At 41.8% G+C, this 24,145-nt stretch overlaps 2 protein-coding genes and 1 long non-coding RNA gene across 10 annotated transcripts; all 3 read left to right on the top strand.

Moving 5' to 3' along the window:
• On the top strand, positions 1,954–8,851 carry LOC110430117. Of its 8 annotated transcripts, none has more exons than XR_002447353.1 (4): positions 1,954–4,321; positions 5,228–5,298; positions 5,850–5,941; positions 6,395–8,848. It is a non-coding gene; the product is annotated as an uncharacterized LOC110430117 (long non-coding RNA). The 8 variants fall into 8 exon arrangements; XR_002447351.1 differs by having other exon boundaries at positions 1,957–3,474; positions 4,210–4,321; positions 5,850–8,848; XR_002447350.1 differs by lacking the exon at positions 5,228–5,298 and having other exon boundaries at positions 1,955–4,321.
• Positions 9,921–12,624, top strand: LOC8067347 (legumin B). The gene is made up of 3 exons (XM_002440435.2): positions 9,921–10,398; positions 11,269–11,992; positions 12,127–12,624. Exons 1-3 carry the CDS (start codon positions 10,200–10,202, stop codon positions 12,284–12,286), a joined length of 1,083 nt encoding a protein of 360 aa, XP_002440480.1. The 5' UTR covers positions 9,921–10,199; the 3' UTR covers positions 12,287–12,624.
• LOC8067346 (beta-hexosaminidase 1) lies at positions 15,589–22,186 on the top strand. The gene is made up of 15 exons (XM_002440434.2): positions 15,589–16,004; positions 16,109–16,195; positions 16,770–16,805; positions 17,180–17,291; positions 17,398–17,468; positions 17,555–17,685; positions 17,803–17,819; positions 18,171–18,219; positions 19,546–19,646; positions 20,319–20,378; positions 20,787–20,820; positions 20,920–21,018; positions 21,096–21,155; positions 21,268–21,518; positions 21,619–22,186. Exons 1-15 carry the CDS (start codon positions 15,648–15,650, stop codon positions 21,792–21,794), a joined length of 1,641 nt encoding a protein of 546 aa, XP_002440479.1. The 5' UTR covers positions 15,589–15,647; the 3' UTR covers positions 21,795–22,186.

Below are 24,145 nucleotides of genomic sequence, written 5' to 3'. Positions count from 1 at the left end.
TGAGCTTCAGTGACTGTCTTATTGCTTAGGTCTGATTATTCGATACTGTTATGATGATGATGATGACAGGGGATCAAAGATTTTTCCCATCCTTTGTCAAGTTCCTGATGAGCAAGGAAAGGATGCTTGCTAGTGATGGTTCAGAAAAAAGGCACTTCTGTATGAGCTGCAGGCTCTGTTCAGCCGCGAATCCTCCTTCATTAAGACTAAGCCAACCAAGAGCACCTGATTGCAGGAGATGGGACGCCAAGGTGGGCGTGTAAGCCCCTGTCCCCCTCGTGCCTTGTTGGTACAACCGGATCATCTGATCAGTCGTTGTCAGTGGTGTGGGTAAGGTGTCTCGTATGTTAGCTTGGACGCATGATTGGATTGGAATAATGCATCGCCCATGCTCCCAGTACTGTCCAATTTCTGGATATTGCAAGTGTGTATCTTTTACATGTACCTAACGTTTGTTGCCGGTTTGGTTCGTTCGAGACCATAGGCATCTCTTGGTTTTTTATGCTATCATATGTGGGGCTGTTTCGATGGAGCCTTCAATTATCTGCGTGTCTCCTATGCGTCTGGGGTTAGGCATCCATCGCAGCCTTGCTTCCATGTACCGTAGCATTTTTATTTGTTTTTGATAAAAATTATTTAATTATAAACTAACTAGGCTTAAAAGATTCGTTTCGCAACTTACATACAAACATTGTAATTAGTTTTTATTTTTGTTTATATTTAATGTTTCATGCAGTTGCCGTAAGATTTGATGTGACGAGGAATCTTGAAAATTTTTGAAATTTTTTTGAAAACTGAACAAAGCCTCAGCCCCCCTCAGGCATCCAAAATTTTGAACACGTGAGGTGATACCATGATGGATTTGACTGACAGGGAATGTCTAGGAAGCCTCTATGGCTCTATCCAAACAAACACGAAACATGCACTGCGAGCGTGCATATACTGTAATTGTAACCTGTACCCAATGACGGTGTTTGTGGTGTGTATTCTGCTGTCCCTTTGCATTCATGGTTACTTTGGATTCGTGATCGTCTGGTGGAAGCGGCATATTTCTGACGTGGAAAATCCTTTTTTTTTTGAAGTGCGTGTTAATGAAAATGTTTGGTGCAAAGTAAAGAGCGCATTATATGTTGGTTATTATTATTATATATGCGCACGATGTGTTCCCTCGTGCTGTCTGTGTCGTGGTACTGCGACGGCGACATTTGTAGATATTCTGCCCCTCCTTTATATAATTATTAACTAATTATCGTGGACAAAAAAACAAATAAAAGCGAGTTAATCGTGGAGCTTGAGAACATATTCCAAACTAGTCAAATCGGATGGGTTCGTTCATCTCTTGGTGCTAATCATAATTCGTCATCAGAACAACAAAGTTAATCGTTCTTATATACTGTATATGACAGATAATGAATGGATATTAGTATTTCTTTTGTGAATGGATATTAGTATTTCTTTTGTTAGGCCTTGTTCAGATGGCAGATTTTTTTGACACTGTAACATTTTCGTTTGTATTTAATAAATATTATCCAATCATAAACTAATTAGGCTTAAAATATCCGTCTCGCAAATTACAGACAAACTGTGTCATTAGTTTTTGTTTTCATCTATATTTAATGCTCATGCACGTGCTGTAAGATTCGATGTGACGAGAAATCTTAAAAATGATGTTTGAGTACTTTTTGGAAACTAAACAAAGCCTTTATTACCAGTGTGCTCATAAATTCGAATTCGACCAAAAAAAGATTTTGTTGGTTACGAACGCCCGCCGTCGTGTGACGCAAGGCTGCCAGAGCTTGTTTATTTATTTATTTACTCTTATTAAGCCTGCTGAGCTCGGCCGATCTTCAGAGTGGCCACGGTAGCAAAATTAATTTTCACCGTCCATTTTATGATCTATGTTTCACGTTTACCTCCACCGTTGTTTTACTGTTGGATAGCAGCTGTCGTTGCCCTGATTGGTTCTGGGGAAAATATCTCTCTCGCCTGCCTCCCATCCGTTCCTCTCTGGCTCTCTCCCCTTCCTCTCCCTCGTTCCCTCCGCAGGCAGCAACAGCGCGGGCGAGCCCGGTGGCCGGCCCCCTCCCTTCCCCCACCTCTCGCACGGGCGGCCCCTGCGGCACGGCGTGGCGTGGCCGGCGCACTCGGCCTGGCCACCGTCGGCGACCGTGACCGCCCCTTCAGCGCGCGAGTTCCTGCAGCCAGATGGCGTGGCTCTGCTCTTCCTCGATCCGTCCACTTGCTGGTTTACTCCTCTCTCTCCCTCTCCCTCTCTCCTGATGTGGCATATGCGCTGCGCTCTCCCCTCTCCCTCTCTCCTGATGTGGCATATGCATGGATGCATGCTTGATTTTGCCCTAAATATGGTATTCTCCTCCTTTTTTCTATCCATCTGCATAGTTATTGCGAATATTGTTGTTCTTTAGGTCTTGGTCTGCTCCATTTCAATGGACCTGACAGCGGGCAACTATTATGTCAGAGATCTGAGCACATGAGCATGGGAGTGATATTTGTTTGACACCATGTGTCCTGCAGTGCTAACATTTTTAGGTTTATTATTTGCATTTCAATCATGTGCAGTGATGAGTACGATTTTCTATTGTTGTTACGTTTAAAATTGAGGGAATGGGCTATTGCTATGATGATTGCACCATAAATTATACTGTGTTCCATATAATGATCATGGTCTGCCTTTCCACATATTGTGTTTCTTTCTTTTTTTAGATGGTTGAGGCAATGTTCATGATTTTGCAGATTCTTCCTCTTACATTTTCTTACTATGTTGAGTTGTTGACAACTTGGGCAAACCATCTTGGTCTCGCTGATGCTGGCCATATTCACGGTGGCAGAATTAATTTCCACTATCCATTTCGTGACATGCGGTCCAGCTTTACCCCATCGTCCCTTTACTGTGGCAACTGAGTGTCTTCGGCCGATTGATTGTTGGGGGAATACCTCTCTCACCTGCATGTCTTTCTGCTTGTCCCATGATACCTGAGGCAATGGTCAATTTGGTTGCTTCTGTTTTCTTCTATTCTTTCATGCATGTTCTATTTTGTGTACTTTCAACGCACCGGTGAGAGCTACTGTTGATTGCGTGTTTAGTTTATTACTATGCGGCTGGAATTTATTTGTACTTTATGAGATCTGAGATTGTCATGCCATTGCCTGTGATGATTTCTTCCTTTGCCTATTCATTATCTGTGAACATTGCCTGTGATGCCAAATTATATACTGTCATTCCTGAGCAGATGCCCTATTCCCAATGATTACATTGCCAAACACTTTGGTTGTCTGCAGTCACTTTTGTCTCATGTTTCTTTGAGTTATCGTGCTTTTTTGTGCTCTACGCTTTTATCAGGTCATGGTCGAGTGTTAGTCCTCTGCATTGAGGGAGAGATCATGCTAATTAAAGGAAAAATTTCAAAGCAACTACTATCCTAACGAGTGAAGCTGCAGCTGTCATCCTGAAAAGTAAGATGTTTGCCATTTTTTGATGGATAAAAAAGTATGGGACCATTTAAGTCATGGGAAAACTCTATATGTGTTTTTACTTTCCTTTTTGTACCATCTTCAATTGAGTATTAATTGGTGTCACCGCATTTATTTAATATATAAATATGGCTCATAGTTTTGCAAATTTGATATATCATAATATGTGCCCTGTTCAAAGAAGAATGGTTGGGTTACCATAGAGGTTTTGATGGGAAATTTTCATGCATACTTTGGGGTAGCATATAGGTTTTGAAAATTATGCCTCTGCTATAATATGAATTCTGTAAATATAGCCTCTGAAAATTATGCCCTGAATTATTATATCACAGCACTAATATGATCTAGAAATTTTATAAAGCCTTTGCTAAATTGTGTTCTCTGCTCCAAGGACAAAAATATTAATAAACTTTTTAGGAAGGCTCCTCTGTGTTTGTGTGAAAAAAAGGTCACGAGGCTTGCCCATTTTTTTATGCGTTAGGATTTCATTCCCAATGCTTTGGTGCTCTGGTTTCTTGAGCGCCTTTACCTATATCAAATTGTTTTTGTTCCTGTTCTTCCTTTACTCCCTCTTCTTCGTTTCTCTCCTTTGACCTTCGATTTGTGTTTTGGGCTTACAAGGAATACTCATATCTGTTTAACATGATCTATTTTTATATCGTATTTGTCTTTTGTTCTACCACACCTTGTGTCTTTGTTATAGTTTCTTTGTTGCAGGTCATGGTCGAGTCTTAATTCTCTGCATTGAGGGAGACATCATGCTAATTTAAGAAAAAAAATTCAAAGCAACTACTATCCTAACGAGAAGCTGCAGTTGTCATCCGCAAAAGTAAGATATTTGGCATTTTTTTGATGGATAAAAAAGTATGGGACCATTTAAGTCATGGGAAAATTTTATGTGTGTTTTTACTTTCCTTTTTGTAGCATCTTCAATTGAGTATTAATTGTGGTCACTGCATAATATATACGGCTCATGGTTTTGCAAATTTGATATATCATAATAGGTGCCCCTGTTGCAAGAAGAATGGTTGGGTTACCATAGAGGTTTTGATGGGAAATTTTCATGTATGCTTTGGGGTAGCATAGAGGTTTTGAAAATTATGCCTCTGCTATAATATAAATTTTGTAAATATAGCCTCTGAAAATTATGCCCTGAATTATTATATCACAGCACAAATATGATCTACAAATTTTATAAAGCCTCTGCTACCAATTCAAAAATATCTTCACATTAGCTGCACCTGGTTATGCCTACTTCCTCTTGTCATCTCCTTCCTAATCAAAACATGGGTATTCTAATTACAGGCACCTGATAGCCAAGTTGTATTTTTACTGATACATGCAATACCTAAATACCTTATTAGAATGTGAATATATGGCTGATGCATTATATTTCAACATTCCTATATGTTTATTAACAAAACTGAATCCATCCTTTTCACAGGACCAAATAGTCCTCCTTTAAGAACACGAATGATACCGATTTTTAGTCTCAGACTCATTCCATGGAGTATACACTAGGCTGCACTAAAAGTCCATAGAACACACAGTCCACATGCATGCCAATTTCAGCGCACTCACATACAGCATGCACAATCCTCCCTTGTGATAAGTATGCCGATCCTGTGATGCCATTTGTCATCCTATTTTTATTTATCGTTATACATGCACATTGTTGACTCTTTATTTAACATAGATACTTACAGATGTCATTTGTTTCATCATTAATATTCAGCCACCAGTTCCTATATAATTTCTAGAGGCAAAGACAATCCCCTTAGAGAGGTGCTCCATAAAGTATCTGTAGTAAGTGTTTTTATCTACAAAGAGCTCTCAGTACTTGGTCACCACCTTGCATCTCCATAATATATATATATATATATATATATATATATATATATATATATATATATATATATATATATATATATATATATATTAAAAAAATCGACATATGGGGGGAAAATGCTATTCCCATATTGTGCAAAGACACAGCTCAAAAGTAACCTTATAGGGTGCACAAGGTAAGGATTTGAACATTGTCAAGAAATTTGTAAGTTCTCTCACAAATATAGTTGCTCTGTAAACTATCTCCAGCCTATATTGTTTCTTTTTTACCTGACATAATGGTTCCATCAGCTCATTTTGGTACCATGTATTGCCAAGTAGTTGTGTTATTGCCTTGAACCCAACAAGTCCGCCTGTACGTCCTTGTTTGATTTGCATTACTTTATGTACTATATAGTTTACTTTTAGCCAATGTCATATCATCTGCATACTTTTACTTTCATTACAGTCAATTTTCCTTTACTGTACCCAAGCAGTTAATTTCATTGCCTGTGGTTTCCTCTTTGCAGGTTATGCTGAACAGTTAAATATGATTCAGTGATGACAATTCCTAGCTATCTATTGAGGATATGGGCATTGGAAATTTTGCAAATTACTGAATGTAAGTGGTCCTCAAGACTAGCTAAATGTCAACTAATAGTTGTCTAATCCATTGATTGCTTGCGTCTTTAAAATCTTCTTGGTATCAATCGAACTGTGTTTTGCATACCTATTGTAATCATCTAAAGTGAATGAAAAAAAGCCTCTCTATCCAGAGACTGATTTTAACTATCATCTTAGGCTTTTTTTGACCATATTTGTTTTCACGTTCTTCACTTCATTTATTTTTAAAACCCATCATAGTTACTGCTGCCTGCTGAAAACTAGCTTTCCATCTGTTTGTATGTGACACACTTATTATTTATATAAGCCTTATGACTTCAAACTACTAGCAGCTAGAGTTCTAGCATCAATCTTTGTGCTCTCAAGCTATAGTCACATCATTGCATTGTGCTTACTCAGTAGATTACTTAATACACGATTTTGTTTGTGAATTCTTTGATGTGAAAATTAGGAAGCCGAAGTACAAACCTTATTATTTCCTTATGGTACTAAAGATGTGCAATAGAAAGAGCGAGAAAGGACCACTTTGAGGGCTTTATACCAGAGGTGTGGCCATCATCTTGTTCGTGGCAAATTGCTACAACAAATAGTTTTGTGACAATGTCAGCCTACATGGAGGGGTGTATAGAGAAGGTTTGGGATTACAATTCCCTGTTTTTTTGGACCTCTATTTTGAAGTAGAGTTATATTTTAAACCTCTAAGGGTTAATGACTAATGCGATTTACTAAACCTAGCTCCTTTTAAATAGAAGCTCTAAGGCGCTTCTAATTATTAACATGTCATCTTGAGCATCGTGAAGGGTGTGAAAGATGTTTCCACACTTGGTGTGAACTGCATGCTTTGTGCCTCTAATTTATTTCCTAATGGAATAATTTTGGATACATGGTTAATTGGCAGACCTCTTCTTCACAAGTGAATTTACTTTCAGTCAGTTTTATCATCCTGTGCATGCCCTTTTTCCCCTTACTTCGCTTCATCCTACCTTTCATTCCAAGTACTTACTCTATGCAAGCTATGCTCAACAACAAAACATGATTTAGTGTTGGCACTTTCTGGTTATATCTTGAGCCTATGGTCAGTAAAATTTTGTGAATTACTAAATGTAAGTGCTGCTCAAGACCACATAAATGTCAACTAATGCTTATCTAATCCACCGATTACTTTTGTCTTTGAGAATTTAATTTGTTGCCACCAATCCAAGCGTGCTTTGCATAGTCACCGTAACCATCTGTACTGAGTGAAAAAAGGCCAGCCTCTCTAAACAGACATGTGTTTGTATTTTTTTTCTACTATTGTATAATCGACCACTTATGAATTAGAGAATGTATGCCTAGGTCCACGGTGGTCCCATGTTCAAATTCCGATTTACAGATTATTTAGGCCAATATGTTTCATAGCACAGTGTCTGTTGTTGGCTCAAAGTAGGTGGAGGCTCAAAAAAGAGCTTTTCTACTTTGCAAAGCTCGCATGAGTTCACATTTTCCCATTGTCCTAGTAATTGATTCTTTTCATCTTTAGCCTTACTATGTCATATGAAGAAATAATTATTGCAATAGTTCATACTTCAGTGACATAAACACATACTCTTGCACAAGCTTAAATTATATCCACATGAAAATAGTAAAACATGAGTCCAATCCAACCAAAAGATTTCTTAAAAAACAAATATGTGTATAGGTTTTAGAAATTTCAATGGTAACTGCCCATGGTTGATCAAGGTAAAAACTTTTGGCAGTGGCTAGGGTACTAAGGTAATAAACATGCTAATTAGGAAAAAAACAGGGGCAAGAACATAAGACCAACCTAAGCTTTCTGGATTCAAATCCAAGCTTTCAACATATTGCACATGGGCATTTCTTATCAACATCTAGAGCCAATTACAAGAAATACAAGTTTCTTATCTGCTATCATTCAACATGCTAAGGTTTTCATTTTGCTAATGCTATTGCAAGTTTAGCTACATCCCAAAATACCTGACCCATGATGTCAGATCAGCTAAAGTGCTTCTATTTTGCTAGTCAGCAGGAAATCCCAATATATAGTATATCTGACTGCTTACTGTTTTCATATTTGAATATGACAACTCCAACCATCTGAATAAAAGAAACTATTTATGGCTCAGGAGAGAAAATTTTCTGGATTTTTTTTTAAAAAATCGTAGACATCACATGGTCATGTAGGCAACAGAGAACTCTGTGCATCAACTAAAAATAACACAGTATGCAAGATATCTTTTTTTTCCTAGTCAAGAATCATACCTGACCAACCCATTGTATTGTACAGGTGCAAGCATGTCAAATTCTCGGCTTATAATTATAACATGAGTTCTCTAGCTAACTGTTGTTCTTTTTGTCTGTTAATCATTTTTTTTCAAAACCATGCCAGCTGGTGAAGACAACTTCTATAATGTTCTTCGCTGATCTATAAACAACTTAACTCACTGTACAGCTTCCAACTGATCTGTAAACTGAATGAAAAATCATTTAATTGTCTACAGTTCAGTTCCCAAATCACCACAGTTTCTTTCAAGTTCTGACAAGCATTCTTTTTTTGTTCATCTATGTGCTGAAAACATTTCCATGCTACCCTAGGTGGGTCCTTATGATAAGTATTACTTCCTGACCACAATAACCTCATGGAAGTACTTACAGGTTACAGGTCAGACACCAAAAAAGGAAGGCTCTGCTAGCATCATATGTTTGACTATGTACTTTTACATTTTTATACAGATGTTAAAAGATTTTTAACACAGATAAGATTTTCATGGTGTAAAACCTCCATTGTACAGATGATACCTTGTCTAGCTATAGTAGGTACCACTCATTAGTTGTTAAACATTATACCAATGTTATTTATCATCGTGTAATAAATGTGTGCGTCGCTAATCGAACTCGAATTCCACTCTTTCATCCCAAATTTGTATTACCAATTGTATCATACTATCTATCATTATCACCCAGCATTTTAGGTCAAATTAGGACGACGCGCGCAAAGGCGCGCGCAACGTACTAGTATGATATGGCAGCGCCACCACGGCCGACCTGCCCACGGGTCGTGTCGTCTCCTCCACGCAACGAACCCGTGCCGTTCTGTTGTGCTGTGCACCCACCCGTTGGAAAAAAAAAAAGGCTTCTCCCCTCTCAGCTCTGGACTCGCACGCACAAAACGCCTGATCCAGATACGTGCCACTGCGCATCCAAATCCAAAATTATTTCAGAAACCATCCGATCCAAACTTATCTTTACTATAAGAGTATCTCCAAGGGTTTTGCATTTGAGTAATTTGCCAAAAAGCTTCAAAAGAGGTATCCAACGGTTTTGTATTTGGAGTTTGCAATTTGGGCAACTTGACAAATGAGGGAGCAAACTTGGCAAAAATGCCAAGTTACTATAAGAGCATCTCTAAGGGTTTTGCATTTGAGTAATTTGCCAAAAAGCTCCAAAAGAGGTATCCAACGGTTTTGTATTTGGAGTTTGCAATTTGGGCAACTTGACAAATGAGGGAGCAAACTTGGCAAAAATGCCAAGTTGTAGACAGCTTTGCAAACCTGATCGCGCGTGCAAAGTCACACGCAAGGAAAGCGCACGCGCCTAAAGATCTCCTATTTTTATCATTTGTCAAGTCTAAATGCCAATTCCCTTGGAGATGGCCTATTTTTATCCTTTGTATTTTGTTACGGAAGTTTGCAAACAACAACAAATGTTAAATTAATTTGCCAAAGGCTTTGAAGATGCTCTAACCAACTCCTACAAAATCCCGCGAAACCGAAACCGAGGCCTAATCAATCCGACCGGTACAAAATACAGTCGATGACATGTGGGCCCGCGCCAACTCCACCGCGAGGAGAGCTTGAGCCCGTCCCAACCCCAACAACAACCCCACGCGCGCCGCCGCCTCCGCGGGCCCCGCGAGTCAGCGAGCTGAGCCAGCTCGCCGCCAGCTCCGGCGCCGTAGGGGACGGGGAAAGCTGTTGTGAAGCAGCCCGTCCCCGTGCCGTGCGTGGTGGATAAGCACCCGTTCCGTTCCGTTCCGTTTTGACAGGACGAGATGAGAGGGAGAGGATGGATAAACTCGCGTGCGTGCTAATCCCTGCCCGTTAATCTCGGATTACCCACGGTTACTCGCCATCATCTGATCCGATTCCCACTATAAATAGCCGCCCTCCTACTCATCTCACAAACACCAAAGCCTCCGACTCCGATCCCCGATCACCACCACCACTTCCGAATTCCGATCCTCGAACCCACTTGCAGCGATGGCGGCGGTGGATCTGACCCCGAAGCAGCCCAGGAAGGCGTACGGCGGAGAGGGCGGTTCCTACTACGAGTGGAGCCCCGCCGACCTGCCCATGCTCGGCGTCGCCTCCATCGGCGCCGCTAAGCTCTCGCTCGCCGCCGGTGGCCTCGCGCTCCCCAGCTACTCCGACTCCGCCAAGGTCGCCTACGTCCTCCAAGGTACTGAGTAGGATCGATCGCCTCGCCTTCTCTGCTCTTACTTAGCAGTCTAGTCTTACAGCAGGGCAGGTTCTGTATGTTGCTGACGCTGACGTGTGCCTCGTGTTACGATTGGATTTTTAATCTGTTTGGGATTAGATTGGGAGGTTGTGGTAGCCTGGTGGGATGTGTTAATAGTTGAGAAGAAGTAATTTGTTACAGCATTACTCGTTGGTAATTTGGCAATCATGTCTTCTCGTAATTTTGACATTACATCCGTGCATCGGATTCCTCTTGTTTTAGTTTGGAATCGTGGAGGGGTGGGCTTCGAGGTGGGGGGGTGGACATCATCTAGTTTGGGATCTAAACTGTGATTGTCGACGAGACGAGGTTAGGATGTTCCAATTTGGTTTGCATGGTTGTGGGTTTCAGATTGGTAACGTCCTATGGTATATGGAAAAGAGAATTAAGTCCGCCATTCTTGTTCACAGTTTTATCACCATGCGAATGTCATGGCATCAGTTTGTTGCTGCTTTGTAATCTAATCTAACGGATTATATTCTCGCATCACATCTCGAGTCAATCTGTTCAGAAACATTCGAATTGCATGGTCTACTGTTGTGAGTAAATTTGTTTAGAAAATTTCGAATTCCATGGCCTACTGTTGTGGCAAGTCGTTACTAGTTTGATTGATTGTGAAGTCTTTGTTTAATTAGGGGTCGTGATCGTGAAGTGCTCTAGTTGAATTTGATTTCTCCAATGGCATCTCACTTGGCTGTTCTCTGTTTTCAAAACCTCCTCCGTTGCAGTGAATGAATTCCTTCCTGATGCTTTCTTTTTGTCTCCCTTTTTCTGATAATCTGATCTGATGCGTGAACGAACGAACTACAGGCACTGGCACCTGCGGGATCGTCTTGCCGGAGGCGACCAAGGAGAAGGTGGTGGCCGTGAAGGAAGGCGACGCGCTGGCTCTCCCCTTCGGCGTCCTGACATGGTGGCACAACGCCCCCACCGCGTCGACCGACCTGACGGTCCTCTTCCTCGGCGACACCTCCAAGGGCCACAAGCCAGGCCAGTTCACCAACTTCCAGCTCACGGGCTCCACCGGCATCTTCACTGGCCTGACCACCGAGTTCGTCTCCCGCGCGTGGGACCTTCCCGAAGCCGACGCCGCGAAGCTGGTGTCAAGCCAGCCCGCCTCTGGCATCGTCAAGACCTCCATCGCGCTGCCGACGGGCTCGCCCAAGGACCGCGAGGGCATGGCGCTCAACTGCCTTGAGGCGCCGCTGGACGTGGACATCCCCGGCGGAGGCCGCGTGGTGGTGCTCAACACCGTGAACCTGCCCCTTGTCAAGGACGTCGGGCTCGGCGCCGACCTCGTCCGCATCGACGCGCACTCCATGTGCTCGCCGGGGTTCTCGTGCGACTCGGCGTACCAGGTGACGTACATCGTCCGCGGCAGCGGGAGGGTCCAGGTGGTCGGGCCCGACGGCAAGCGCGTCCTGGAGACCCGCGCTGAAGGTGGGGTGCTCTTCATCGTGCCGAGGTTCCATGTCGTGTCCAAGATTGCTGATGCGTCTGGCATGGAGTGGTTCTCCATCATCACCACCCCCAAGTAAGTGCTGTGCATTGCATTGCATTGCATTGCGTCGCGTCTTTGGATCATTGAGCTGTTGCTGTTGCTGCTGCTTGTCTGAGAAATTTGGACTGGACTGGAACTGAATGTTTTGTCTGTGACCGACATTGCAGCCCGATCTTCAGCCACCTGGCGGGGAAGACGTCGGTGTGGAAGGCGGTGTCGGCGGAGGTGCTGCAGGCGTCGTTCAACACCACGCCGGAGATGGAGCAGCTGTTCCGGTCCAAGAGGCTCGACTCGGAGATCTTCTTCGCGCCTCCCAGCTCCAACTGAAGCAGAAACAGCAGCCGGAAGCCGGACGCCCACTCCCCTACGGGGAGGAGAGTCAATCTCGGTGTCGTCGTCGTCGTCAGGTCGTGGTTAGCTTGGTTTAATAAAGAGAGTGGTGGTGGTCGTCGTCGGCTTGCTGCCTGCATGCTTGCTTCTTGAGTCGTCGTTCAGTGCGTCGGTCGGTAGTCTTAGCGTCGTCAAGTCAGTCAGGGTATTAGAGAAGAAGAGGTCCCGTCATTGAACATTTGAGATGTGCTTCGGAGATGAATACCATCTCTCATGCACGCTTTTGTTAATTAATTATTATCATTGTGGCGGTTAATTATCGGCTCTCTCTATTTTGTCTTCTGTTTATTTGTTGCTATTATTATTACTGGGAACGCAGTTTTTTTTTGCCTTTAAGGGCATATGCCCTCACTCTCTCACCCATTGGATTCGCATTGAGAAGTGTGCAAACACACATCTCAAAGCAGATTCGCATTGAGATGTGTGTTTGCACACTTTTCAAAGCGAATCCAATGGGTAGGAGAGTGAGGGCACATGCCCTCAAGGGCAAAGAAAACTTTACCTTATTAGTGGTGCAAGGGGACATTAAGCTCTGGTAATTTCTTAGAACTGATTCTGCAGTAGCAAGTGTGTTCATACAAATGTGACCAAACTCCAAACTCCATGTATTGTGTCAGTCTCCCTTAATCAATTTCAGTAGAGGCCCCAAAGGCCAAACCCCCTCCTGTTTGTTCCAAAAAAAAAAATGTGTCAGTCCTATATTGAACTGCAAATTGCTTCGGAGATGAATACGATTTCTCATGCACGCGGGTGTATCAAAAAAAAATAAATATCGCCTCTCTCTGTTTTGTCTTATGTTTATTTATTTATTTATTTATTTATTTTTGTTATCATTGTATTACTGCTGCAAGATTATAGGGTGGGGACATTAAGCTTTGGGCCGAATGCTTAAGGTTGATTGGGCATCTAAGGCTGTGGTTCTCGGTGCTAGAGGCCCAACTGATGGCACGCGATTTCCGACAGCGGCTGGTAGCAAAAAACGAACGAGTTTTTTTTTTTAAAAAAAAATAAGGCAAAAAAACGAGTTGCTTGAATCAACGGGGCCGGATGAGCTAACAATCTCCCTCCATGGTTTTTGGTTTAAAAATTGAAAATGTTCCGCACACTAGTATTTTTTTTATAAGAAAAAAAACTAGGAGTATATTATTAGAGTAGAGTGTCTTGTTCTAGCTCAACACTCATCAGAGTATAATTTCGACAGCTACAGGCCACCTACCTCTCGTGGTCTGTCCAGTCTAGCTAAGGCCTTGTTTAGTTCACCCAAAAAGCAAAAAGTTTTCAAGATTCCCCGTCATATCGAATCTTACGGCACATGCATGAAGCATTAAATATACACGAAAGCAAAAACTAATTACACAGTTTAGCTGGAAATCGCGAGACAAATCTTTTGATCCTAGTACAAATCTTTTGATCCTAGTTAGTCCATAATTAAATAATATTTGTCATAAACAAACGAAAGTGCTACAGTACCGAAATCCGAAATCTTTTCGGAACTAAACAAGACCTAAAGCTAGAGAAGGTCTTCACTCCAAAGGATGCACAAATTAACAAACCTTGGTTTGTACTGCACGGCCCCGCCCCGGGACAAGGACAAACAAAATTTACGTGTGCATTGGACGGCGAAACAAATTTGCAGGCACAGGGGGCAGGTCAGGTGGTCACAGCCTCCGTCACAGGTCACGGAACGGGGACGGACTGGCTGCAACTGCAAGCCGACAACAATTGGCCTTATATATAGTACGTATAATAACAATAATTTCCTCAATAAATATAATAATTGCATTCCACGGACGGAACTTAATAAAAATATAGTTTCCCGTCTGTTTGGATCAAGGGCAATTGTTGGCTAGCTAAAAATTAGTTAAAATTAGTTGTAATATACTTCTTTGCCCATAAAAAGAATGCAATCATGTGAACCGTGTTGATCAAATTAACTCAGGCTTTGTTTAGTTTCCAATTTTTTGGTTTCGGGGTATTGTAGTCCTTTCGTTTTTATTTGGCAATTATTGTCAATCATGAACCAACCGGGCTTAAAAGATTCATCTCGTGATTTTAGAGGCAAACCGTGCAATTAGTTTTTGTTTTTGTCTATATTTAATACTCCATGCATAAGTCGCAAGATTCGATGTGATGGAGAATCTTGAATTGGTTTTTGAGGTGAACTAAATAATACCTCAGACTTAAACAAGTTTAGCAAAGAGTATAGCATTTATGTCTCCAAATAAACTAACTATGAAAGCAGATTCTATAACTAATCTAACTCATTTTATATCATGAGTATTAGTATTTTTAAAATTTAAATATAGTCAAAATTCAAATGGTTGAAGAGAATTGCATTCTTTGGTGGATGGCCTTGTTTAGTTTCCAAAAAATCTTGCATAATTTTTCACATTCCCCATCACATCAAATCTTTAGACATATACATAGAGCATTAAATATTAATAAAAATAAAAACTAATTCTATATTTTACCTATAATTTACGATATGAATTTTTTGAGCAGGTAAAGTTCATGGTAGAGGGTGATTTAGCACGTAAAGTTGCTGGGAAATTGAGGTATGGCCAGCGCCATACCTTGCCATATGGGAAGCTCCGCCCCTGCTCGTATTTCATACTAAATTGTTCCTTTTTTTTCCCTTTTGCCTAAATGGCTGTTCCAGCAAACGCTGTAGGATGGCCAACCGTGCCCCTTCGAACGTCTGCCTAAACACCATTTGCCTCTTTACAATGATGAATCATATGGTCCGTTTAATCATGTCGCCAGTGGGTGATCAATTGTTTTGTGCTTAGAATATAACAGCATTATGTACCATATCCCCTACCTTAGTGTGTGAAAGTTGGATTAGCGCCCTTCTCATGCTTGTGACTATTTCGCCGTTGTGACGGATCCAAGTACTGGTGACGACTTTCACTAGCAACTTCTAGGAGGTACTCTCTATATTCTAAATTATAGAGTGCAAGGTGTCTTTGGCTTGCTGTGGATCCTCAAACAAACAACTGGTGTAAATTGTAAGGAGGTTCTAATTTATTACTCTTATTAGAACGTGTTACTCTTAATTTCTTTCCTCTTCTTGTAAACCTTGTTTTGACAGACTTTAGCACTTCAGTCCAAAGTGTCCACTCCAATGGAATCTAAACATTTTTTTAATGACGATGACGATATATGTGAAAATGTGGAGGACCTCTGTGAAAAACGCTGGAGTATATAAATTTGATCCCCGCGATTCTCTCTCTGTCATCCAAATCACTGAAAACAATCACTCCGTCAGCACATTAAAATTGTACCCGACCTTCCCAAAATGCCCCTCAACCTCCACGCTTACCTCCTCTCCGCCCTCCTCCTCCTCGCCGGCGCCGCCGCCGCCGCCGCGGCGCGGCACCACGCGTCGCCGGCCGCGAACGCGACCTCCTCCAGCGAGCCCGTCTACCTCTGGCCCCTGCCCAAGAGCGTCTCGTCGGGGTCCAGGACCCTGACGGTGGACCCGGACCTCGCGCTCGACCCGCAGGGCCCCGGCGGCCGCTCCCCGGCCGTGGCCGAGGCGTTCCAGCGGTACCGGGGCCACGTGTTCACGCCGTGGGCGCACGCCGCGCGCCCGCGCGGGGCGCGGTACGACGTCACAAGGCTCACCGTCGTCGTCAACTCCGCCAACGACACGGTGCGTAGTGTAGCTTCGCTTGCTTGCTGTGCTGGCTGCTTTCGTCTGAATCAGTCAGTCAGTGCACCGGCGGCTCTGACGTTTTTTGGGTTCCGTGTACGTAGTTGGCGCTGGGCGTGGACGAGAGCTACGCCATCTACGTCGGGGCGGCCGGCGGCGTCAATTCCATCGTCGGAGGAGCAATCATTGAGGTCTGTTAGCTAGCTACGCTTTCTGCATCCTCGGTCGCCTGCGAATTGTGCGGCTTTTAGAGTTGACTGTACAGTTACTGCTTCTCAATTCTTTTTCGGGTGTTACTCCTTTGCATTGTTGGTGCTTTTCACGGGAAATCTGGAATTGTTCTAGTTGTTGAGTTTTTTTTTATAATCAGAATGAACTACATAATGGTTAGTGATTGAAGCTTATAAGGCAGTTGAGATAAACTATTAAGCACCACTGACATATCAACCACTTAATATCTTGGACGTTGGATCTAGATCCTATGGCCTTAATTGGTGGTTGCATAGATTGCACACGAAGGTGGGTTGCATATGATACGTTGCCAATATCTTGTGCAAGTAGTCTTGAGGGCATGATTTTAATCGAAATTGTCTTTCTTATCCATATGCACTAGGCCTATGATTGAGTGCATGCATGTTGGTATACTTTCATTTGTATTGATGTTTTTTCTTTTACCAAGCATATGATTGGTTTGTAAAGTTATCTGGCTGTCACTTTTATGTGCTTCGATATTGCAACTGAAGCCATATTTATCTGTACTTGTAGGCAAACACAATATATGGAGCTATTCGAGGGCTGGAGGTATGAACTGAGTGTGCAAATGACACCTTTTCGTTTTCAAAATTTAACTGGCTTTTACTTTTAAGGGCCTATTTGGATCCATTAGCTGCTAATAGTTATAGGTCACAACTAATATTAGCTGCTATTAGTTAGTGGTCCAACCAGTGAAATAGTTGCTAGTTGTGTACTCAGCTAACAATTAGCTAGACCTGTTTGGATCCAAGGAGATAACTATTAGCAGCTAACTATTATCTCCTTGGATCCAAACAGGACCTAAGTCTGCTGATTGTGGACATGTTTTGCATGATCTCGGAAGAGCTAGTTAACATTTAAATTATGATGTTTTAAGATTTTGGAGCATGCACATAAACATTACTTGTTTAATTGTTTGGCAGACATTCAGTCAACTTTGTGTTTTCAACTATGACACCAAAAATATTGAAGTGCGCAATGCCCCATGGCATATTCAAGATGAGCCCCGCTTTGCTTTTCGTGGGCTGCTCCTAGGTAAAAATATGACTTAATGCTTGTACTAAATCACTATTAGTTATCCATAAGAAACAAAACGTATAGTGTGCAATGATTAATTTTGCTTCTGTCGCATGTATTGCAGACACCTCACGGCATTATCTTCCGGTTGATGTTATTAAGCAAGTGATCGACTCTATGTCATTTGCTAAGCTGGTAATACTACCGTCTTCTGGATCGTGCTTGTTATGCTACCACTACCAGAACTCTCATGTACTGAAACCTGGGGTTGTGTCCAGTAGAATGTTCTTCATTGGCATATCATCGATGAGGAATCCTTTCCATTGGAGGTGCCAACATATCCAAACCTTTGGAAAGGTTCGTACTCCAAATGGGAGCGCTACACCGTGGAAGATGCACGTGATATTGTGAAGTATGTCATTATATCATTCGACTTCAGCATTACCTTTTGATTTTCTCGTCTAGTGCTTTTGCTGACTGATGTTCCTTAATTGCTTCCATATCTTGTCTCATACTTCGCCACATAAAGCTACGCTAAGAAAAGAGGTACTTTCAGTCACTTGCTACTTCAGATTGCAGTCATAGAAAATCCGTGCACATATATCTTTCATCTATTTGACTATATTGTATAACTATTTCACTCAGAAATTACAAGTCATAGTTTTTTTCCTGTCCTGAGCGAAAACAACAGGGGAAACCCATTGTGGTAAAATATATTTATATAAGTAGGAAAAAAGTGCTGAAGGCAAAAAAAAGGACAAACAAACTGTACAAGGAGAAGAAAGAGAGAGAGAGAGAGAGAAAAAAGGAGGGAGGATAAATTACCATAGGATGTTTACATATATCATTACATTCTCTAATATTATGCTTAATAGTACTATTCTTTACTTTTTACAGGTATCAATGTCATGGCAGAAATTGACGTGCCTGGTCATGCAGAATCATGGTGAGTTTGCCTGTAGCTTTTCTTGTTATGTTCAGCAAGACAGAGTGACTTCTCCCTCTGTTCCATTGTAGATTTTTGCCAGTTACTTTGTTAAGTGTGACTTAGTTATCTCCTGCACAATTGAAGAAATTAATGTTGTTATTCCATGGCGTCACTTAGTGTTACAACTTACAAGTATTGATTCATCAATTTTATTAAGTCGTATGATTAATCACAATTAGTCGTTCTGATTGCTACTCTGGACTTCACTAGGAGCTACGACCTGATTAGTTTTCTGGTTGTCCGATTAGTCGTAGACTAATCGCGATTACTTGGACGACTAGGGGGTGGGCAACCAGAGATATAATGCAATTGCTGGGCAGCTGAGACATGGACTCTATCTAGGATGGCTAGGGCTACTTGGCCTTAAGTTTTTGGGTCCAATTTGCAACCCTAGAATGCAATCACCACCTGCGTGAACCCTCACCTCGGTATCACTCTCACTCTCTTCAACCACTCTCTCAGCCACATCTAGTAGCCAGCCGCTCCGGCACAGGCAGGGGCGGGATCCCAGCGTTTGGGCAGGAGAAGCAGCTCCACTGGCCAAATCCGTACCTTCCTTCCCTTCCTGCTGTTGCCTCCTCCCCATCCTAGTTTTTGGGGCCAGGACAACTGGAGCAGGCTGCAGGGAGAGCTCGTGGAGGAAAGTCATGGAAGTTGTCACTGTAGGGCGCCAACTGCCTCCTCCCTTCTCATCCTAGCTGCTGCCGCCTTGTCTGTGAAGATGAGCTTCTCCTCAGATGGTACTTTTTCCATTCCTCCATTTTCTCGAGATCTTGTTCATGAATCTTGACTGCTGCAGTAGCAGTATAGCAATCCTCTCTGCGCTGCCTGTCTGCTATTTACTGTTGTGTATGTGTACTGCTGCGGGTGGGTGCTGGCTTGTGCTTAGCTGCTTCCGTTGTGCAGATTTGGTTCTGCACTTGTTTATATATATGTGGTATATTAATCTGATATATAGGGGACTGCTAGGACCGACCAGGGTCGATGACTAATCGCTACTAGTCACCTGGTTGGTCCCCTGGCGACTAGGATTGACTGGAAAACTTGATTGATCAAGCAGTTTGTTGCTCCTGGGTGCATTTGTCCTATGGTACCCACATCAAGAAATCATGATAATTCCCCTTATTTGATTTTCATCTGTTGATTTACATTTCAACTGAAATAATGCATAGTTGTCCACATATTCTAACTAGGCTATTTGATTAGGCATATAAACATGGTTATGCGACTTTTCTCCATTATCTGTTCTTCAAAATTTGTGTGAAAATATATACTTTTTTGCAGGGGAAATGGCTACCCAAAGCTCTGGCCTTCTCCCAATTGTACAGAGCCATTAGATGTCTCTAGCAATTTCACATTTGAAGTAATTTCTGGAATTTTGTCTGGTCAGTTCCTTTCACACTTCTTTCTCAATCTCGTTAAGTCATATACTCATATGAGGACTTGAATACTAATCGGAAAAAACACTCATCCACTTCATATTGTTTTCACATCATATGTTATTTTTTTGAAGAAAGTGAAAATGAATACACTGAAATTGAAATTATGCAATGTGGAATGTGTGAGCCCCTATACAGGTTCATTCATCCGGCATACAAATTTCTTTCCAAACTGTACTTGGTACTTTTATCTAGAAATGGTGTTCCCAAATCATTACGAATATGGACTGACCAACTCAGTATTGGGTTGTGTTTTGCTGAAATATGCACCTCCACAACTAATGAAATGAACTTAATAATTAGCCAATTGTTACATAAAAAAACTATTATTTCAGAAATTCATGACCTGCCTTCTGTAGAATCTAGTGGGAAACTATAAATTCTTATTTCTTGATTGGACTGAACTCTTGGAATGCTTTAGAAGCTTGTGCAAGCCATCATAAATGTGCACAAAATGTCATCCAGTGACAGTTGTGTCATCCTCCTGTACAGAATTTGTGCACAAAATTTTGATTATGATCCATAATAATTCTCTGCTGACTTTTGTATGTATCAATTTGTGCATTGTTGTATCGTAACAAAATGTTTCATCATTCTGGACCTTTTTTATCTTCTCAGATATGAGGAAAATCTTTCCATTCGGGCTGTTTCACTTGGGTGGCGATGAAGTATATACAGGTTAGCTGATTTCTGTTGCAAATTAACTTCTAAATAAGAGTTTAAGACTCTGTTTTTTTCTTTTTGGGTGCCATGACATACAATCATTTCTGTTTGCTCTGTTGTATCAATTTCAACTACAACTTCCCTTCTATTTTTCAGAAACACTCTGAACTGAGTGATTCATACCACCTTTATAGATATCTTTTTTCTATTGATAGGCAAAATGTAGTAAGCGCCATATTACTTCTGATGCTCAAATGGATCTTGTGTAATTTTTCTCCATGTGTTGTCTGTTGAGCATAATGGTCACTGATACAGTAACTCTATTGTGCCTAAATAGATGGCGATAATAAACATTTTAGTGTTAGAAGTACCTTTTTTTTTCTTCTGAAGTTTTTACCTGACTAATTCTAATATCCATGACAGGGTGCTGGAACACAACACCTCATGTGAGGCAGTGGTATGGAATCTTATCCAACAACTAGGTTTAATCCATGATTTATTGTTATCTGTTCCTAGATATTCCTTTTATTTAATTGTTTAACATCCTCAATCTCAGGCTTAATGAGCACAACATGACCACAAAGGAGGCTTATAAATACTTTGTTCTGAAGGCCCAACAGTTGGCAATTAAGCTAAACTGGATTCCTGTGAATTGGTCTGTTCCTTACATACTTTGAACTTTGGAGTTTGAAGGGAAGAGGATGAGCTTTAATTTTTTACTTGTGCCTGCAGGGAAGAAACCTTCAATTCATTCGCAGAAAATCTCAATCCTCTTACAGTGGTGCACAATTGGTAAATCATAAATCTATTTTATGCTACACAACCTGTTTCTTTCATTTCTTGACAATCATATCTAGTGCCTGATGCATAGTGCTAAATAAGTTTAACTTATGAAACACCTCAGGCTGGGGCCTGGAGTCTGCCCTAAGGTTGTGGCAAAGGGTTTCAAATGTATAATGAGCAATCAAGGTGTCTGGTACCTTGATCATCTTGATGTTCCCTGGGAAGATGTCTACAGTGGCGAGCCACTAGATGGCATCAGTGACAAAGACCAGCAAAAGCTAGTACTTGGTGGGGAAGTTTGCATGTGGGGTGAGACAGCAGACACATCCGACGTTCTACAAACAATATGGCCCCGAGCAGCTGCAGCAGCAGGTAAGAGAGAGAGACACATCATGGAAGTGTGAACCACAACCATTTTTCCATACCCATTCTTTCCATAAGGACTCACTTATCGCCATTGAAATTACTGTAGAGCGTCTGTGGAGTCAATTGGAGGCCATAACCGCCCAAGACGTGGAAACAACCGTCCTGTCACGGCTACACTATTTCAGATGCCTGCTGAATCACCGTGGGATTGCTGCGGCTCCAGTCACAAACTACTATGCTAGGAGGCCCCCAATCGGCCCAGGTTCATGCTTTGTTCAGTAAAGCCGGACTTTCAGAGCGAAGGTATCCACGAGGTGCTCTGCCTTCATCTATACACCTGCCATACTTTGAACAGAGAACCTGATGTTGTCCCCTTGCACTGTACCATATCTGTTTGTCATACACAAAAAGGATCTATACAATTCGTCTCTGTGTTTGATTCCCAAATTCAAATAAAATCGCATCATTCAAATCTGACCTGGGAGAAAGCCAGCCATCGGTATAGTATAACAGTAAAACCCAGGCACCTTTTTAACAGCCTTGTCATTGAATTCCTCCCACGTGTATCTGAACCAGGTTCAGCAACTGGACAATTGGGCAAAGCTCCTTTGAACTGGTAAGAGAGCAGTGATCTCAGCGTGGATATTTCAATTGATGCTTTGTGCCTTGCTTGCTCGACTGCATTTGGATTTTTGGGGGAAGCCGTCGCTGTCGGACGCCATCCTTTCCTGAGTTTGGTCTTGACCTGAAACCTGCTGGTCCAAGCTGTGCATTAATGGCTTGTGTAATTTGCGACCACCTGTTGTGCTTGGGTGATCTAGAGTGATGGGAATGGGTTTGGCCCCTTTGTTTGGAGGTCACTGTCCTTACCATGTCACCCTCATTGGCCATTTATACATCTCTGTGGCCTTCTGCTCTATATCAACTGCCCTGTTTGGCTGTTTCTGAACCTGTGGTGACCGGTGAGCAGTGCTGTGCAGGTGAAGCATGGAATACTATACCCCCATCCTATGCCCTGCCCTGAATTCTGCTGAATTTAACTGACCCTGAATTCTGCTGAATTTCACTGAAAAGATGTGTGAAACTTTGTATTGGAACCAAAGACTTATAGGTGGTGAGTGGACAGTGACACTGAGGCGGACTGGCTGGAGAGTGGCTATATGCTGAATCTATTCCATTCCATGTTCGTTTCCTACCTGTGAGATTGGGAATGTGAGGTGACGTGTCAGCGAGGTATACTTGAGGTTGAGGATACGTATATAAATACCTACATGTTTTTCACTTTTGCCTCTGTATGTATGTGAGTGTGATGTTGCTACTCTGGTGGTTGTACGTGCCGACGTGCCGCTGCAGACAGTTTTTACTACTTGTTGGACTGGTAACTTCCCGGTCAGCGAAGCCATCGGTTTCTTGGACCTGATGCCACTGTTGTGACGCTGACGCGTACCTGCGATCCGCTACGATGTGATGAGCCGAGTGTACATGTCGACAAGTATCTGGTTTGATCTGTTACTGAAATTGCAAGATTTGAACGGGAGACTCTGACGAAGTTATCATAATCCGTTTTTTTCAAACTTACATACTCCATTCTAGAAAAGAAAATATGCTACTCTCAATTTTCAAGATCGAGTAGTCAGGTATTTTTTTAGTTATTTTGATATACTAAAAAGATCAAAGTTATTTATAATTTAGAAAAGAGGAAGTACTATACAAGATAAGTACAGTTTGATTGATTATGATATATATTTTGATAGTAAACCTATTTACGTTATATCATCTTAGTTAAATTTGAGTAAATTTGACTTGGCTCAAATCTTTTTTTTTTTGAAAGAATCGGGTATTCTATGAACTAAAAGCTGTTCGAAACGTCAAATAGTATTCGAAAACAAACCTGAGAGTAGCTTCTTAGGTTTATTCTCATATGCGTGAGACTCTGGTTAATATTACAATTCGTTTAGATAAGAGTGGTTATTTTGAGTTGGACCGTCTATGAATTTCCTGAAACTGCGGCGAGAGTAGCAGTAGACCGGATTCTTAATACCCCTTTTATTATTACACAAGGCGACAAGGGCAACAGCCTAAGTCTACACCTTGATGGCCATTCACTATACAAAAGATTAGGCAAGGAGTACCCAACAGCATGACCACAGGAGCAAACAAAATTGTCTCGCACCTAATATTCCCATGTCATTTTTTAGCAAATGGAATCCCCTTTTTGTAGTAGGAGCTCACATCATGTGCCATCACTCTTTTCCTTTAGGGTCAAAGTTTGTCTTAACTCTTAACTTTACGTACAATTCTATCGTTTTACCGGTGCTCGAAAACCAACCAACCAATTATATCCTTGCTCTATCAATATAAGATGACATCAGGAAGCACCAATCCGTTCTCGATATGTAGAAAGTTTCATTCCCTTTTGATGCAACCATTGGCGCGCAAGAGTTTTTGTTGATTCTCACCAAAGCTAACTTTTTCAACCTAGAGCATTCAAATCATAGAAAATAGCTATAACATTAATCTATTGAAAACCAACCAACCGATCGACCAATCGTGTCCTTGCTCCACCAACAAAGCTAGCGTCACAACACACCAGAAAAACTGACTCTCTATACACAACAAGCTTGGGCTGCCTC

This window comes from Sorghum bicolor, chromosome 9 (genome assembly GCF_000003195.3).
Source record: "Sorghum bicolor cultivar BTx623 chromosome 9, Sorghum_bicolor_NCBIv3, whole genome shotgun sequence".
Lineage (NCBI taxonomy): Eukaryota > Viridiplantae > Streptophyta > Magnoliopsida > Poales > Poaceae > Sorghum > Sorghum bicolor.
Note: the sequence above shows the minus strand (reverse complement) of the source record. Positions and strands in the feature narration are given on the sequence as shown.